This window comes from Sparus aurata, chromosome 1 (genome assembly GCF_900880675.1).
Source record: "Sparus aurata chromosome 1, fSpaAur1.1, whole genome shotgun sequence".
Taxonomy (NCBI): Eukaryota; Metazoa; Chordata; class Actinopteri; order Spariformes; family Sparidae; genus Sparus; species Sparus aurata.
The window spans coordinates 25,239,269-25,255,916 of record NC_044187.1 but is presented as its reverse complement, the minus strand read 5'-3'; the positions used below and the strand labels follow the sequence as shown (position 1 = coordinate 25,255,916).

The 16,648-nt window shown below is 41.0% G+C and overlaps 1 protein-coding gene and 1 long non-coding RNA gene across 3 annotated transcripts; one reads left to right on the top strand and one right to left on the bottom strand.

Moving 5' to 3' along the window:
- The first annotated feature begins 1,346 nt into the window (after positions 1–1,346).
- LOC115588759 (uncharacterized) lies at positions 1,347–7,589 on the top strand. 2 transcript variants are annotated; one of them, XR_003985412.1, is made up of 4 exons: positions 1,347–1,773; positions 4,905–5,703; positions 5,831–6,029; positions 7,084–7,589. It is a non-coding gene; the product is annotated as an uncharacterized LOC115588759 (long non-coding RNA). The 2 variants fall into 2 exon arrangements; XR_003985410.1 differs by having other exon boundaries at positions 5,831–7,589.
- Positions 3,465–16,626, bottom strand: LOC115588721 (voltage-dependent calcium channel gamma-1 subunit). Its single transcript, XM_030429496.1, has 4 exons — positions 16,021–16,626; positions 9,730–9,804; positions 5,491–5,637; positions 3,465–5,141 (listed from the first exon to the last, which is right to left on the bottom strand). Exons 1-4 carry the CDS (start codon positions 16,256–16,258, stop codon positions 4,909–4,911), a joined length of 693 nt encoding a protein of 230 aa, XP_030285356.1. The 5' UTR covers positions 16,259–16,626; the 3' UTR covers positions 3,465–4,908.
- Positions 16,627–16,648: the final 22 nt, after the last annotated feature.

Below are 16,648 nucleotides of genomic sequence, written 5' to 3'. Positions count from 1 at the left end.
GAGTCCATCAATTGGAAACCTTTCAGAAAAGATTTCTTGAGGACCTTCAGACATGCATGCCTCTGGTCTTCGACCACAAGAAATTAAAAAGCAGAGTCATTGCCCTCAAAGAACTTTACGTAGACAAGAAGCAACAGGACCTGATGGATTACCACACTGAGGTGGGGTATACTGACAAAATTGCCAACCTCGAGAGAAGGCTCAGTCATTGTGCAAAGATACATGGCACAGTGAAGAATATGCAATTGGAACATGAGAGAGCTAATGCCGAATTTTGTCAGGACAAAAGCTTCTACATCGACACTTTGAATGCTAAGAGAAAAGAGATGACACAGATAAAAGAAGAGCTGAGAGAAACCAAGGAACAGCTCACAGAGGCAACAAAACCACTACGGCAGAGGGCCAGCTCTTGGTTAAGGAAAAAAATCCTCCGAAGTCCCAGAGCTTCCCCAGATGTCGCAGAGGAAGCATCAGATGACAGTCAGGCACCCAGCCTTCCAGAAGACGCAATCCTATCATCACCATCACCATCATCCAGCGAGCCACATCGTTGTACAGATGATGACACAGTCATACTTGTGAGACCTTATGTTGATGATGGTATCCCACAGATTGACGTCTAAAGCTTCACTTCCTTTATAAACCACCTTCACCTTGACAGCTGTCACTCCTCCACCTCAGGACAACCTCTTCATGCCATGTCTCAGTGTGGTAATGTTTGAGCCAAGTCGGAGCAGTACTATGCCAAGACCTCTGTAGACTGACCGTCCTACTTCACCTCTGATTGGTTGGCTTCATTGATTGCGGAGAAGGTCAAGGGAAGGTCAGTGTGTGTGCCTGTGTGGGTTTTCTCCGAGTGCTTCGGTTCCCCCCCCCAACGATTAGTTAGAAGAAAAAATGTTTTAATTTGACTCAAGCATAGAAAATGCAATCATCGAAGCCAACCAATCAGAGGTGAAGTAGGACGGGTCTCTCTCTCTCTCCTGTGCCTGTGTGGGTTTTCTCCGAGAGCTTCGGTTCCCCCACAAAATAGTACATTTAAAAAAAATAATAATAATAATTAATAATAATAACGATATAGTTATACTAATTAATAATATGTAATATCTGAAAATAAAAATCAATGGATAAAAATAAAACAAAAAATACTGAGCTTCAACTTTCATTTCTTAAGTCTGTATATTTTCTGTATCTGCTGTACCTTGTTTGCTTACAATGATTGAGACTAGGAGTGTAACGATTCATCTACTGCATCGATTAATTGATTTATATTCCTATGATCCAACTACATCGATCTCTACTCGGCAAGTTGGCTTTCCAGGCAACACACACTTACACTCTTGAAATGGTAAAGAATCGATTCTATCGTACTAGGAAATTGCACATTGGATTTAAGCATGGCAAACTTTAAGGATGTGTGTTTTTTAGCACTTTTAATGATAAAGACATGTTAAATGTTACTCGATTCAGCATGCCTGTCTGTGATATCATTGGCACGTGCTGGCAGCAGCGCGAATCTTAGCACTGCAACAAAACGTAGCATGGCGGATGGCGGAGGAGACGGCGAGTGTGTGGGGAAACACTTTGGCTTTTGCAAAGACAGCGATGTTCTAATTATGTTGCTCGCTGTTTGTAGAATATGTAAAAGCCAAGTAAAAAAACACGGCAACACGATTAATCTCTCCAACCACCTACTAAGGCGCCATGGGATTTCACACACTGCCGACCGTCCAGGCACCTCTTGCAGTGTTACTGCTGCAGCAGCAGTGCAAGGTAACGTCAGCTCTGCAGAATGTTGATTGCACTCCGTTTTTGGGATTGCTATTGTACTCATTTTGTGTTGTAAACAACAGCAGAAGTAGCAGGTACACCTACTGTTAATTCAACCTGAAGAAATGTTGGTTGCACTTACTGTACTCTTTTTATATTGAAAATGAGAGCAGAAAAGGTTAACCTCCTGGTTGCACTTGATTCAAATAAAAGGTTAATACATTTGCCATTAATTGTTGTTTACTTGTTTATATCCATAATCAATTCAAACCTGATTCCCTTACAAGAAACAACAGGGATCAAGGAAACTTCACCTGTATTGTCCAGTATCCAGGTATTTATTTTACAGTTAGACTGGTTGAATTTTTGGCATTAAAGTTACTGAATCGATTTCAAGTCACTGAATTGTATCGGATCGTATCGTTTTAAATGAACCAAGAACGTCCTTGAATCGTATCGGCAACCAGGAATCGTGATACAAATCGAATCGTTGTTAAAATGAATCGTTACAACCCTAATTGAGACTGACTTCACTGGTGCAGCAATGGGGCGCTGATTGTAAAGTTGTGCATGCTTAGATAAACGCAACTATCCACATTTAAAAAAACATCATCGATACTTTTGACTAGATTTACAGCAATATGTTATATTGTGAACTTTGTGACATTTACGTCTCCTGTAAAAATATGATGTCAATGTTAAATCTAAATGTTAAATGTTAAATCTAAATCTAAGTGTTGAATCTAAATCTAAATGTTAAAGAGTTACATCTAAAAATTAAGATTAAAAAAATGCTATTTATGTTTAACATTTATATTTAGATTTAACATTTAGATTTAGATTTTACATTTTACATTCAGATGTAATATTGAACATTTAGATTTAGATTTTTTATTTATATTTAACATTGACATTATATTTTCACAACAAAGTAAACATCTCAAAGTTCACAAGTATTGCTGTAAATCTGGTCAAAAGTTAGATCAAAGAATTCACATGTTTTTTAATCGTGGTTTGTTACTGAATGTGGCTAAAAGTTGCTGTTTATTTTAGCATCCGCAACTTTATGATTGGCACACTAAACACACACCTGCTAAATACCCAGCACCAAACTTTATGTTGACAGAGGTAGAGAGAAGACTCATTTTAAAGGGCCATGGGTGTAATGAGGCTTAATGAATAACACTCCCGATATTGAAAAAATATAAAATATTGCTCATTCTCAGCTTCATAGTTTAATTTTGGGTTATTACTAGAATAGGTTTTACATGCTTTAGTGCTAAAAAAATACACCACTGTTCAGTGCCTCAGCACTCTTCTTTCTCTTCTATCCGAAATGCTCTGTTTTATCTCCTATCTCTTCATGGCCTCTGTCTCGAATGCCCAGTCTCCTCTGATTGGTCAGCTCACACATGCCTGACTCAGCAATGCAGAGCAGCTCTGCTAAATTTATTCTTACATTTCAAACTGGCCGCTAGGCGTCAATAAGGCAAATGTGTGACATGGTGACTTAGTGTGATGTCAAGAAGCCCCAGAACTAAAGCCAGATCTACTGATGAGGCTTTCAGGGGCAATGTTTTCTGTGGGAGAGGAGACCTTCTGTTGGTGCAGATTATGACCTTTTGAACTTTCGAAAACGTTCTCACGTGAAAGCAAAGAAAACAGGCAAAAAACACAAAGTGATCACAGACAAGTTTGTTCCAAAGATTACCAGGGTTTAATTTTCATTACAAAGTTATAGAACATAACACACACACACAGACACAGACACACACACACGCACACACACACACACACACACACACACACACACACACACACAGAGACAGAATTTAACGCATTCAAAACATTGTTTAATTGCATTCCATATTCAATGAAAAAAGACAAAAACATAAGACTAAGAATATATAAATTCATGTCAGCAGTTAACAATACTAGTAGTTTCCCTTTTTGATTGTATTTTATTTAACTTGGTTCTTAGTCAAACATATCAAAAACAAGTCAAGTCAGAAGAAAAATGAACTCAATGGACTTTTGCCTCTTACATAAGAAGGGTTGCAGATCCAACATGGGGGTTGTATGATCTCCGTTCCACTCAGAGAAAATGCCAAACACGAGCTGCTGTTTCAGATGGATCGTGGCGATGAATGAAAATGAACAGAGAATTTTTTGTATCGGTTTGCTTTGGGAGCTGTCAACAAAAAGTAAAAGGCCTTGTATGTGCACCTGCTAGAACTGAACCTTTTCCAACATGATCAGTGCTGCAGACTGTGTGGGTGTTTAGCATTCAGCCTGCCACACACGTGCGCACACGCAGACACACAAACCTGCTCTGTACTGCTGCTTGAAGTCGGTCATTTATTCAGAAAAGTTCTTACTTTAATGGGACATACTTCACATGTCAAGGTTCTTTATAAATCTTGGAAATGTACAACTTAATGTGAGAATACATATGTTTACACTTCTCCTACTTGACTAATATTTCTTGTATGTAGGTGATTCCTTGAGTGATGCCATAGAAAAATCAACAAACGCACATTAGATATGTACAATATATCATACATAATGCATTACGTAAAATCTCTTATAGTAGATGTCAGACCATTACTGTATACAGTATATTCTCAAAATGTAAATTCATCTAAATAAGTTGTATCTGTTTAGCTGAGGTTAAGCTAAAGTTAAGCTAAAGATGTAATTTGGGAAATACATAATGTTAATATATTTTTTGTGTATGTGCTGATCACACTAGTGTACAAGTGCTAACTGATAGTGGCTAATTGTGTTTTGCCGGGGTTGGCTCTTACTGAGAAGTGTGGTGGTTTTTAGGCCTCAGGTCAGATTTGAGCTGATGTTTCCAACATGAAGCATGTCTGAGGAGGTGTTGGACAGGACTGCTATATTCTTCCCAACATGATATGGAAACATTCCAAACTCTGACAAAAAGGCCCATTTTCAAGTTGTAGTTAGGTTAATTTCCCATCATGGATATGGTCCAACCACACCCAAATGTGCTTCTTTCGTCATGACCTTAACCTTTTCTGGCCAGCTCTTGTTCTTGAAATGAATCTAACATCTGTACTCAAAACAAAAGACGCAGTCAACTCTCATCCTGTATTCATCTATCTGTCTAGCTTCTCACTCCACTTGATCCGGTTCGGCGTCCATGCAAGTCTCCCAAGGATTCCTTGGCATCTGGGGCATGGATAGGACCAAGAGGGCAATACCGGTGAGGAAGAGGAGGACAAAGGCGGTGCAGGCGCAAGCGAAGGACCAAGCATAATAGTATTCAATCCAGATTGTTTCCTCGCTCTCGATCATGCGTTTCACTGACTGTCGCATCACTTCCAGTGAGATGAAGGCACAGAGACCTGGGAGGGAGAGGCGGGTAAACAGGATGTGACAGTAAAGTAAAAGCTGCTTGAATGTTGTAAGAGCGGATTCAGTTTTCTCAGACTGTCCCTTACTATAGCACCCATAGATACTGTACCCCCTGTTTTTTGTGCGGCTGAATAGTTGTGACATCACAACCTTACAGAAGTCCTGACAGCTCATTTGAAGGTAGTCTCTGAACATGGCTGAGTGTGTTTCACTGTGGATTTTGAAGCTTACACTATATATATAGCAATAAGTTTTGCTTTGTAATGAATATATATTTTTTAATAAAGACAGAAAATCTCCCTCTCAATATGCAAACATTCTTTAGTTAACTGAACCCACCTGCAAATGCGAAAAACATGCCAGCAGGTTTGAGAAGGTAGTCTCTTCCTTTGCCTTTACCGGTACATGACCCCACCAAACACAGAGAGCCCAGGATCATGAAGGCCAGACTGAAGATGGAGATGGCAGCAGCAGAAATGTTGTACTCTGGAAAGAAAGAGACATAAATGTGCTTCGGAAATGTCCTTTACAAAAGAAAATGGCAACACATATGTAAGGTCCACAGCTAATTTCAAATCATCACATTACATTCGTATCATATTATTTCAGTGAAGCCACAGACCCTCTCTGTGTTTTTTTTTGTGTTTTTTGGCCTTTTATGGCTTTATTGATAGAGCAGCTGAAGATATGACAGGAAACAGGGAGAGAGAGAGGGGGAGTGACACGCAGCAAAGGGACCCAGGCTGGGAGTCGAACCCGGGTCCGCTGCAGAGCCTCAGCACATGGGATGCGCGCTCTACCCACTGAGCTAAACGGCGCCCCTGACCTCATCTGTGTTTTGATAAGACAGAACACACGATCTGAATCCACCATTTTATGTACATTCTTTTTGATTTAAGAATACAAATATGTCAACTAGGGGTCAGGAGAGCACACAATGAACCTGACATTTTCTTTCAATTAGTAGGAAAACACTACTTTCACAATTTTGGGCATTAGGCTGTTCAAATAAGGGCTTTAGTTGTTGTTTAATTTAGACAATGTGTTGGCAGCTTTTTTCTTTTTTTAGATGAGAACACTTTGAAACACTGAAGACATTGTTTTATCACACCCTAATTTGTTTTGCATTTTTAGGCAGTATGTTATCCTGAAAGAATTAGGATTAAGATTGTTTTGGATGGAATCATTTCCTTTGACTGTATATCTTTGGAGATCTTCTTTACCAGTCATTAGTGTCTGTGTCGTTTAGGCTTAAAGAATAATGCTCGCTTTATTCTATATTTTCATTTGTCAACAATTCCAAGAAGGGATTATTTCATCTCTACCCTGCCTGTTGTACCCACAAATGTTATTTTTTAGTCTTTAGTTATTAGAAAGCTCTACTCAATCAGGAGTATAGTGCATTTGTTCAGGACCGTTTTCAGCAGTGGAAAACACATTTGGTCCTTTTGGTGAGTTTTTACAGCAGCAGGCCGAGCATTTGGGATCAACAAGGGCTAAATTGGAGTCCCTGTGTTCATGGTAATGAAGGAACATGTAACTCAGTGTAACAGTTTGTATGACAGAAGTTCCTCAAAAAGGACTTTAAAAACCCAAAGAAGTTAGCATTTCTGCGCTTCCAGTTCACTTGTCTTGAAGTCAGTAGGGTTTCTGAATTAGTCTCTGGTTGTTGATGGAACCAGGGCAATGCTAACTTCTGGGTTACCCTACAGAAATATGTCACCCATTCCATTGCTACCTTGATTCTGTTCCTTTCATCATTTTGTCGACTATAAGAAAAATACAGAATATCGCCAGAATTACCCTTTCACCCTTTGTGCTCTAAAGGCTATGATCTTTACATTCAACATGCAAATATACTATATGTCAATAGTATAGTATAGTAAATAATTTTTTCCTAGTGTTCACAGATACACTGTGTCTTTGTAACAGGACCAGCAGCTGGCTTGTTTTTTAGAGCAGAGAGGTGGATGGGATGAGGGGCCTTTGATCTGCCGCCTGTTCGCCTGTGAACTGTGCCCAGAGGAGAGGCACTCCTTTGGGGAAAGGGAGCCTTCATCTCCTGCTGGCAGGGGAGGATGGACCGCATCCTGAAAACTCTGTGTTCTCTGAGATACTGCATGTGTGTGGAGCTCACTAGCTGAAGTTTCTCAATAGCAAGAGTTAAAGGTAGACATCAAAGATACTAATGTTACAGGGCTTACTTAACTGGACTGATGAAGGATCGGTTCAGTCCGGAGAAACATGAGATTGACATATAAAAAGTGAGTATGCAGTGCAGAATATTTGTTGTTTTTTGTCTGATACATCAATGTATCTGTTATGAAGTATATTATTACATAATGTATTGTAGCTTTGCTCTTTATTTGTATGTATGTAGCATTCATGTGTAAGTCTGCAGTGTATTTTCTGTGTATAAAGTCTGTTTACTTCCCTCTTAGCTGGCTCGGAGCCGTGTGAGTGTTTGTTGTCATTGTCTGTTTGTGGTGTGGTTTGCTCATATTGTAAAGATTTAAGTATTTACACAGGGGGCCCATAAAAAGAAGTGTGCCTCCTCTCACTGAGCCACCCTAGGTTGAACGAATGGTGAATGACTGATTGTGCTGTAAAATTAAAAAGTTGAATTTACTTTGAAAAGCTCCAGAAACCGATTACAACAGGATTACCATGTGAAGGAGACTGGCACCCTATCAGATTTTACAGTGTGGACAGTTCTCCAAAGTCAGAGGACTCCTTCCAGCCCAGTTGCCAACAGCATGTCAGCAGTTAACGTTTCTGCAAACCGCAGGTCAAATTTGTACGTGTCATAGGCTATGTACGTATTGAAATTTGGTGTTGGTGAAGTAACAGGCGAGAGGGTTGCCAAGCCAATGACGTTCTCCAACACTTATAAGTGTGAAGCAGTGGATATATTAAAAGAGACCTTTGTGACATCTCCAGTAATGTGTGTACTGACTAAAGCAGCCATTTTAAGCCATAGTATGACCCTTTCCTAACCTTTACTGAGGGGTTTTCGTGCCTAAACCGAACCAGATCATAAGCACAGTGATCGAAGTGATAGAATTGAACATTAGACCTGAAGGAAGGTAAAGTTGCAGCATTCAGAAATGTTTCATCATTTCTTTTTGCATAAGCGTACAATGCCAACATGTATTCTGTGGAATGTGTGACTCCATAAGACATTTTGCATAGTTTACTTATGTTTGTAAAAGCATTGAAGACAGTCCAAAGGTCCATGCTTCTTTAACTTTTACCATCAAACTCCCAATGGCATATAAGAGTCTTCCTGTATGTATGGTGGTGCCTGTCGTCACGTACATTCACTCTGTTCATTTCAACTGTATGCACCATTATGGTATTACCAAATGGCTCAGTCTAGAGTGAATAATGCTATATGGAACTATATGGTCAGCATTGTGATCATTCCAGCAAACTTGCCCTCAAGGCCTAGCCATCAGCAGTGGGATGCTATGTGTGTGTGTGTGTGTGTGTGTGTGTGGTAGAGGGTGGGGGAGGGGTACCCATGAATGCTTGCATCAGTCTCGTTTAGGGTGTGGGGGTGTACGACTTCATGCATGAGACTCACATTTACACCCCAATAATTGATTCTGACAGTGCTCCACATGTGCTCGGGCCCCCTAATGCACATTACATGGGAGGGCTGTCATACAACATGTGCTGGCTGGGCTCAGCTGTAACAGGGTCACTGAAGAAAAGGATGTAAGGAATGGAAGATAGAGGGAAAGGGGGCTGGGACAAACGCACATGAAATGTGTGTACAGTGCATGTGTTGCACTGTTCCTACTGTAATTCCCCGTATATTATACACTATCAGCCCTGTATCAGTACGCACTGTGAGTTCTGTGACTTGCTGAGTGAACTATGACCCCCAGCTGGCAACCATCATAGAGGAAGCAAACTCAAATGAACTGTTGCATTTTAAAAGAGCATTTAGTATGTACATTAAAATGTATTTGAACATTGCTGTAATTACCTGTGGACCTGGATGTCATCTGTGGTCTTAATTCTGCCTTGACCGTAATTTTTAAAGAAGAAATTGTGCTGCAAATTACTGAACGTACTTAGCCTAACACATCCCATATCACAGTGATTTGGGGTCAGGGTTTCATTATCGCTCATGAAATGCTGGACAGCTGTCACCAGCTCAGATCAGCTATATTGATGTATAAAAGTGATAACAGGGAAGGTTAGCAGGATCAAAGGGTCGTGATATTAAAGTACAACGACATCTAAGCATCTGTTACTTGATCAAAATGAGCTGAAAATGGGTATTTATGCTTTCAACACATGCAGAAAGTTTTTCAAAGACATGATGTGAGACATGGCAATTATAACCTATATAGGCATATATAATTTAGCCAGTTGGACAAAGTGTGAGGAAAATATAAGGGAAAATCAATTTGCCTTTCACCCATAACTTCTCATGCAGGTGAAACTGTCATTAACAGTTTTGCCTGATATGACACTGATGGTTGCAGTAGGAAAAATGAATGAAAGTCTAAACCCGCAGAGCAGCAGGAGAGGTCAACTGTTCAATTACCAATAATAGAAACCTACCTTTTTGTGTTTTATATTCAAAGATTTCAGCATCCTGTCCTGGAGTGAAGTGTCTGAAGTAAGTGCAGTTTTCCTCTGTGAAAAGAAAGATGATGGGAATTAGTTCAGAAATAAATTTGCATTTGTTTTTCGCCACTCGACATATTATACTTCAACTAAAAAGGGTGTTATATGTGTGCAAACAGCTGCCTATTTACTTTCACAATTCTATTAAAGCCCCACATACTTTACACCACTGGCCGCACCCCACCTGCTTTGATATATCGTGTGAATATGATACTTCTATTGAGCACTTAACTCTGTCTCAGATCTATCTGACAAAAGCATCTCACAGACTGACACCATCAGAATAATATTACCACTGAAATGCTTGCATGATACTGTGCAGGCCCGGTTCTGCTTTATGTGCTTTGACTGTCAAAGTAAAAATGGAACAGCAGACATCCCATTCAGTTTTTCTCAGACGAGCAGACGAGGTGTTAAACCTTAGGGATTTGCACAAATAAAGCCAGGACGCTTTATGTGATCACAGGGTGGTTTTTCAGAGTAAATATTCTCTGATGCAATGCCAGGTGTAAAAAAAACCACAACAAAAATGAAACAAGAAGAGTTGAATTGAGTTTAGGAACGGGCTCTATTTTTCCCATTGAATCTTGATCAAAGTTGACTTGTCACGTACCACAGACTTTCAGTTGGGGCTTAAAAATGTATAAATGGTTAAAAGAAGTTGATCAAATGCAGACGAGGATGTTCACACTGAACATCTCAGGCTTCACTTCATTTTACATGTGTTTCTGAAAGCAGAGGAATGTTTGCTGAAAGAGTGAGAATGTTAATGTATGTAACACCAAATAAGCTATGTCACTTCGTCTCACGCAAAATCAAGTGGAGCACATCAAACCATCTTGGTTATGCTGCGAGACCTCCACACACGCATGTTCCTAATCCCCTTTTCCATACAGTCTCACCATGGGACATCGGTGGAGTGCTTTCATGTGAAAACATGTAGTGCTGCATGGTGTCATATCACGGGTAGAGCTTGAGGACCCATGCTGGGATGGTAGATCATTTTCCTGTGTACCCTGGAAACCATGCAAAAAGCTTGAGGGGGTGTGATGTGGCCCTCAGTGGAGATAACATGTGCAATTTGATATAATACGCACAATCAACATTGCTGAATCATATTTTTTCCTGTCCTCTCTAATTGAAAGCTTTTACTGCTGTGTGTCATATTGTGTTTCCCCGCACACACAAAAAACATGTTTTTATGAATGAGGACAACAACTGGCCATAGAAAAATAAAGTAAAACAAAGGTTGTTACTAAGCAACAAACTCCACTGTTTTCACCGCAGAAGGCACATATGAGCAGTGCGATAGTGGCTCGTCAGTTAGTTGTACATCAGAGCCAAACCTTGCATTTAAAAGGGAGGCTGAAAAACGGATCCTTCAACTTCACTCATTTCCCAAAACTGTGAATATTTATGCGTTTAAGGAAATACAAATTACCCCCTCAGTCTACTTAACCCGCTCTCTGTAACTCTTTCAATAGCAGAAAACATGGTCTCATCTCAGGGTGAGGTAAGATTTATTTTTAAGCTTAAGAACTGCACTAACTCTTCATTCACTAAAACGCATATCTGGCTTGTTGTGCATGTGTAAGTGGAGCCTCTCAGCATGTATAAGGCCTTAAAGTGGATGTTTTGAGCTCATTATTTGTATCACGCAGCTTTATTTCCACATGGGACTGTGTGTGTTGCCTAATTAGATTTTTTGTATCATCTTTAGCGTGCAATCTTCAACAACGACGAGAGGACAAACTCATGGTCGTAAATTGATAGGTATTCAACTGTGGAAAGACAAACACACACACACATACACACATCACTGCACCACTTACTTGTCCTCATCCTGCTAGGCTCTGCTGACAAGCTCTGTAAAGCCTCTCTTCTTCCTAATAGGGCAGTCCGTCAACTTTCCAAGGATCAGGTGAGGACATCAGATTAGCTACGGCAGGGGCTGAGATTGGCCCAAACCTCTGGACCTCTTACTGTATTTTGTCAGTTCTATTTGTCTGTGGCAACCTTCCACATTCTCAGCTATCACAAGTGACGATAACCTCATTTATTAACACAAATGTACGTGCCATGAAAATTACACACTCACTGTCTACAGGTGTTGATGTGTTTGGCAAAATCTATTAATCCGAATAGATTACATTTGCATTCACTCTACATTTTTAACTGTGATACCGGTAAAGTTCTTATAATTTGACCTGCTCAGCTGTCTACAATTTTCTCATAAGTTTTCCAGCCATGTAGCCAGCCCAGTTTACGCTCACTGTCTTGTTGATTTCTGGCTCTTTTCTTTTGTGCTCTGGTGTCTTTTACCTTTATATTTACTTGGACCTATACATGCCTGCCCGCTTTTTACTGGGCTGCCGGCCTGCCTTTTTTCTGGCATGATTTTTCGAGTTAAGCAGGATGTTTTTTAGGTGAAAACCTTGGTTTTCTTGAGTCTTTTAAAATCTTGCTGAAAAGAAACTATGAGTTTGCCCAGTTGGTTGTAATCTAAAGGGACCATTCCTTGCTACCTCTGAGGCACATTCTGTCATTTCAGTTTTCCAAATTAGCTGGCATCTGGCCTGGTAGCCTCCAGCTATCAACCCTGCTAGCTACCAGCCTGCAGTCCAGTCAACTGGCCTTGGGTTCGTTAGCCTGAGGCCTGCCTGTCCTGAGCTGGCTAGCCAACACCTGCCTGTCCTCATCCTCTATCCCTTAAACGCTATGGTTGTTCTACGGACATGTTGAGGAGCCACCAATGTGGTCACCTTTTGAAGAGACTCACTTTGCTTTTCATAGAGTACCCTGAGTCCCATTACGAAGGTGTGATACCCAAGGCCATCGGCTTGCACAGCTGCCCAGGACCCAAACCTGACCTACAGCTGGATCATCAGGTACCCACCAACCTCCAGAGCAGTCCCACCTATATTGTTTCTGAGCAGCTTCATCTACCTTCCCTGATCCCAGTTTGTCAGCTTAATGTCACCTCCATCCCCGCCATCCAAGCCCCAGGCTGTCTGCCTGAGTTTAATTGCTCCATCTCTACCCTGCCCTCAGGCCATCAGCCTAAAGAGTCCTGCTTCGCCCTGGCCTGCTTGACCTTCCTCCGGGTCGTCTACCTGAGGTCTCCCGCTCCGTCCTTGTGCATCTCGGTAAGCTGTGTCCGCATTGTGCATTTGGGTCCCTCCTCTGTTGCCACTCTGCCTCGCTGTTGACAATTTAGGTGTAAAAGTCATCACTAGCAATTTACCATCCACACATGTTGTGCCTATCCTTGAGTTGGTATGTCATTTGAGTGCCTATAAAGTAGTTCCACACACCTTTAAGCCTATGCAGCCCATCCCTAGGGATGTAATAGTAATCTGAGTTGCTGTGTGGGCTGCAAGGAAACGTGAATCTGCAGGAAAGTCTTGTGGGAACAGGTTGGTGGGAGAGCCACAGAGCTATGCCAGACTCTTCCAGGCGGCCCCGTCACTCAGAGGAGTGCTGGACTTGATGTGAACACTTGACCCTAATGGCTTCCACCCAAGACAGCTGAGTATTTACGTGGCTTATATTTATAACCAGAACAACTGCTTGCTGAGCAGTTTACACAATATTATTTTAAAAATCACACCTTTTCTCTACCTTGAGACCACAGTGAGTACAAAATTCCAAGTGTTTGCAGTTCCTTTATTAACTTAACAGGCAGAGCAGCGAGAAGCAGCTTTGAATCTGATTTACAGCTCACAGCCACTGAGAACGACGGTATAAAAAGAGATCCCATATGAAAGCAGGAAAACTCAGGGTAGATTATAACACATAAAACTAAATCAGACTACTGATCAATTTTTTTAATTGCATGACACTTTCTTCATTTGAGGTTAAGCAACAGATAACATACATAAAGTTCTTGTGAGATCACCTCACAATCCGCAGTGATCTAAACAACAGCTCAGCTCATATTTTCCAGATGAGTGTCTCACCTCACACACTGTTTAAGTCCTGCTTTGGATCAGAGGTTGATACCTCTCTGAAGACATTTGGATATGTAAACAATAATGTTCCTGTCCAAATACAGCTACTGGGCTGGGAGAAACCCCTGGAGACTGACGGAACATCTACACGATTTGCTTACTTATTAAATAAAGTCTACCAAGGTGGTCATCACAAATATTATACGGTTATATACTATAAAAACTCACTTTTATAAACAAATGTTTACAGGTCACTGTTGTTGCTGTTTGTGTTAACTCAAACTTGCAAATTAAGGCTCCAGAAGCATTTGCCACCTGTCGTGGCAATCTGATGAATTCCCTGCATGTCTGGGTGGGCTGAGCTGATTTAATATATTCAGCACATGCCTGCCATTACAGCACCAATGAACCAGCCTTAGGCATTTCATCTGCTCCTGGAATGGCCCTATAGTGCGGGCAGTTTTTAGGAATCCCAAGTGTCTAACAGCCGTTAGGACATATTTTCGGGGGAGTCTTTCGCTGTTGTGCGCTGGATAATGGTGTTGGGAAGTTCCAGGCTAATTGACAGACACCAGTCAAATGACCGGTTTCTCAGATAGCAGTCAATGGACCAGCAGAGTTGCTGTCATTTAAGAGATGAGTGACTCTCACCAAGGAATCGAGACGTTAGCCACTGCAACGTCTTAACAACACGGTTTATATCTATTTTATTGTATTACAGTCTGCTTTGATTCAAGCAGCTTTAAGAGCAAGTATTAATACCACAGTGTAAACACATTATGAGTACAACTCTTATTCTTGATTTGGACTATTATTAGTAGTCCCTTTTAGAGTGTTTAGAGCATGCTACAATAAATGATTGGACTTCTGACTACTGACTTGCGTGAAATATAAAATTGTTATCTGCAAAGTAACAAGTAAATATTATTAGTATCTATTTGTGCCAGGATGACTGAACTGCCCCATTTACAGAGATGTTATTAATGTGCAAAGTCCTTGTAACTTAAAACCATCTAAAATCAAAAAGATAAAAGTACCTTGAATATGTGGTTAGGTTAATGCAGGAATATAGTCCTTAAAAGTTTCTCTTAAAGTGGAGTTGAGGGATAGAGCATCGGGAAATAAAATTGTAATGCTTTATTTCATGGATCCTGAGACCCATTTCATTGAAAGTGTCCTGGAAGCATGTATAAGGCCTTGTGACTAATTATGAAGGAAATTGAGACAATATTTCAAGACAGAACCCTTTCACTAACCAGCATTTTATGAGTAAAAGCTGGATAGAGTTTACAAACAGTTGTTGAGTGACTGGTGAAACTGTGACTCATTTAGACCAAAGTTAAACATTAAATCATGTGGGGGAAATGTTATTCTTCATATCTATTGAATTATACAATGCCTTTCATTTGCAGCCAGAAAGAAATACACATTGTACATATGAATTCAGCCGAACTGTTACGGTGAACTGTTACTTTAAGATGGTAACTTTTTGGGATACTTCTGGAAATGACTAACTACATTGCAGATAATGGATATTCTGTATAAATTACACAGCTGTTTTGCTAGAAAGCACATCTTTAAACAGAAATAAGGCACCGAGCACTGAAATCAGCTGTGATTTCTGCTGTGAAAGCTCATGCCTGGGCATGTCTGGACAAATTCAGTTATCTTCTGCGTTCTGGTCAACCATCCTCTCAGGGCGTTGTCATTTGGTCTGGTCTGCCTGGATGCTGTCTCCACTCTAAGCCTCTGGTTTATTCAAAGTAGGGTTGGTGGGGATTATCACCCAGCTGGCTCTGGCTCTATTGTGGACACCACAAGATAGCCTAAACATCACCCAGGTTCAGAGACTAATGCATATGTGAGTAATTTCAACATCACTTATGACTGACATTGGAAAAAATTAACGTATTATTGTATTAAAATCAGATGTTTAAGACAAAAAATCAACTATGTCGTCACAATCAAATAAAGTTCATTACGTTACTTAAGGCTGTGTGCGTGCAACTCAGAATAGGACCTTTCTTCTATTTCACAAGGAAGTTTGTAATGTCATATGACATGTCTACTGATCCTGCATCAGGGCCTCTATTCTTAGAAGCTTCATACCTCCGAGCTCTGGGCCGGATTGCACAGAAGCACCACACAGTCACAGATAAACACTATTCATACGATATGGAACTACGCCTTTGGACAAAATGTTAAAGCATGAGACATAAAGTGAGATTTGCCTTTCAGCTTTCTACAGAACATCCTTGCTCGGATTTCCTCTTACCTCCAGGAAGGCTGATGGGTCCGCAGGTGTTCCCCTCCTTGTAGTGTTCCTCGCTGATGTAGATATGCTTCTTGCACAGCCTCCACAGGCCAAAATGGGCCGCCTCGCAGGTCTCATTGATTTTGTTCACCTGCGGGCTGAGCACTGCCCAGTGGTCCGTTACCACCGCTGTGAACATACAAGCCATACCCACCATCAGCACGAAGATGGCAATCTTTATCTTTGTGCGCCTGTGCATGTTTCCAGGTGATGAGATTTCTGTTCAGTGAATATTCTTCCCCTGATATAATATGAAAAAAAAAAATCTAGAAAAACTGGTTGTTCTGCAGGCTGGACTCGCCCGTGTCCCGGGGGCTTCTTTCCTCAGTGACTGCAGCAAGCTTCCCACAAAGTGTCTTCTCTTTTTCTCTCTCTGCCTAAGACTAGTGTCTTCTCTCTGCGCCTGTGGTTTCGAAAGGGAAAGGGGCCAGACTGCTCTGTCCTAGTTTCAAGTCCCCTTTTCCCCGTTCAGTATGACTTGCTGTACAACTGAGGGGCTGCAAGTTTAGACTTACAGCTGTTGAGGTAGATCAGGAAAGTTGATGACCAAACCAACTGCCTGCCATGGTGGGCAATGGGCGTGGGGGTT

What these genes read in the sequence shown, in the direction of transcription:
- LOC115588721 (XM_030429496.1), bottom strand. Translation starts at nt 16,258, where the DNA reads ATGCACAGGCGCACAAAGATAAAGATTGCCATCTTCGTGCTGATGGTG. An exon ending in TGAATATAAAACACAAAAAG is followed by an intron (nt 5,638 to 9,729) that starts GTAGGTTTCTAT and finishes CTTTCTTTCCAG; the next exon opens with AGTACAACATTTCTGCTGCT. An exon ending in CATGTTTTTCGCATTTGCAG is followed by an intron (nt 5,142 to 5,490) that starts GTGGGTTCAGTT and finishes TCTCCCTCCCAG; the next exon opens with GTCTCTGTGCCTTCATCTCA.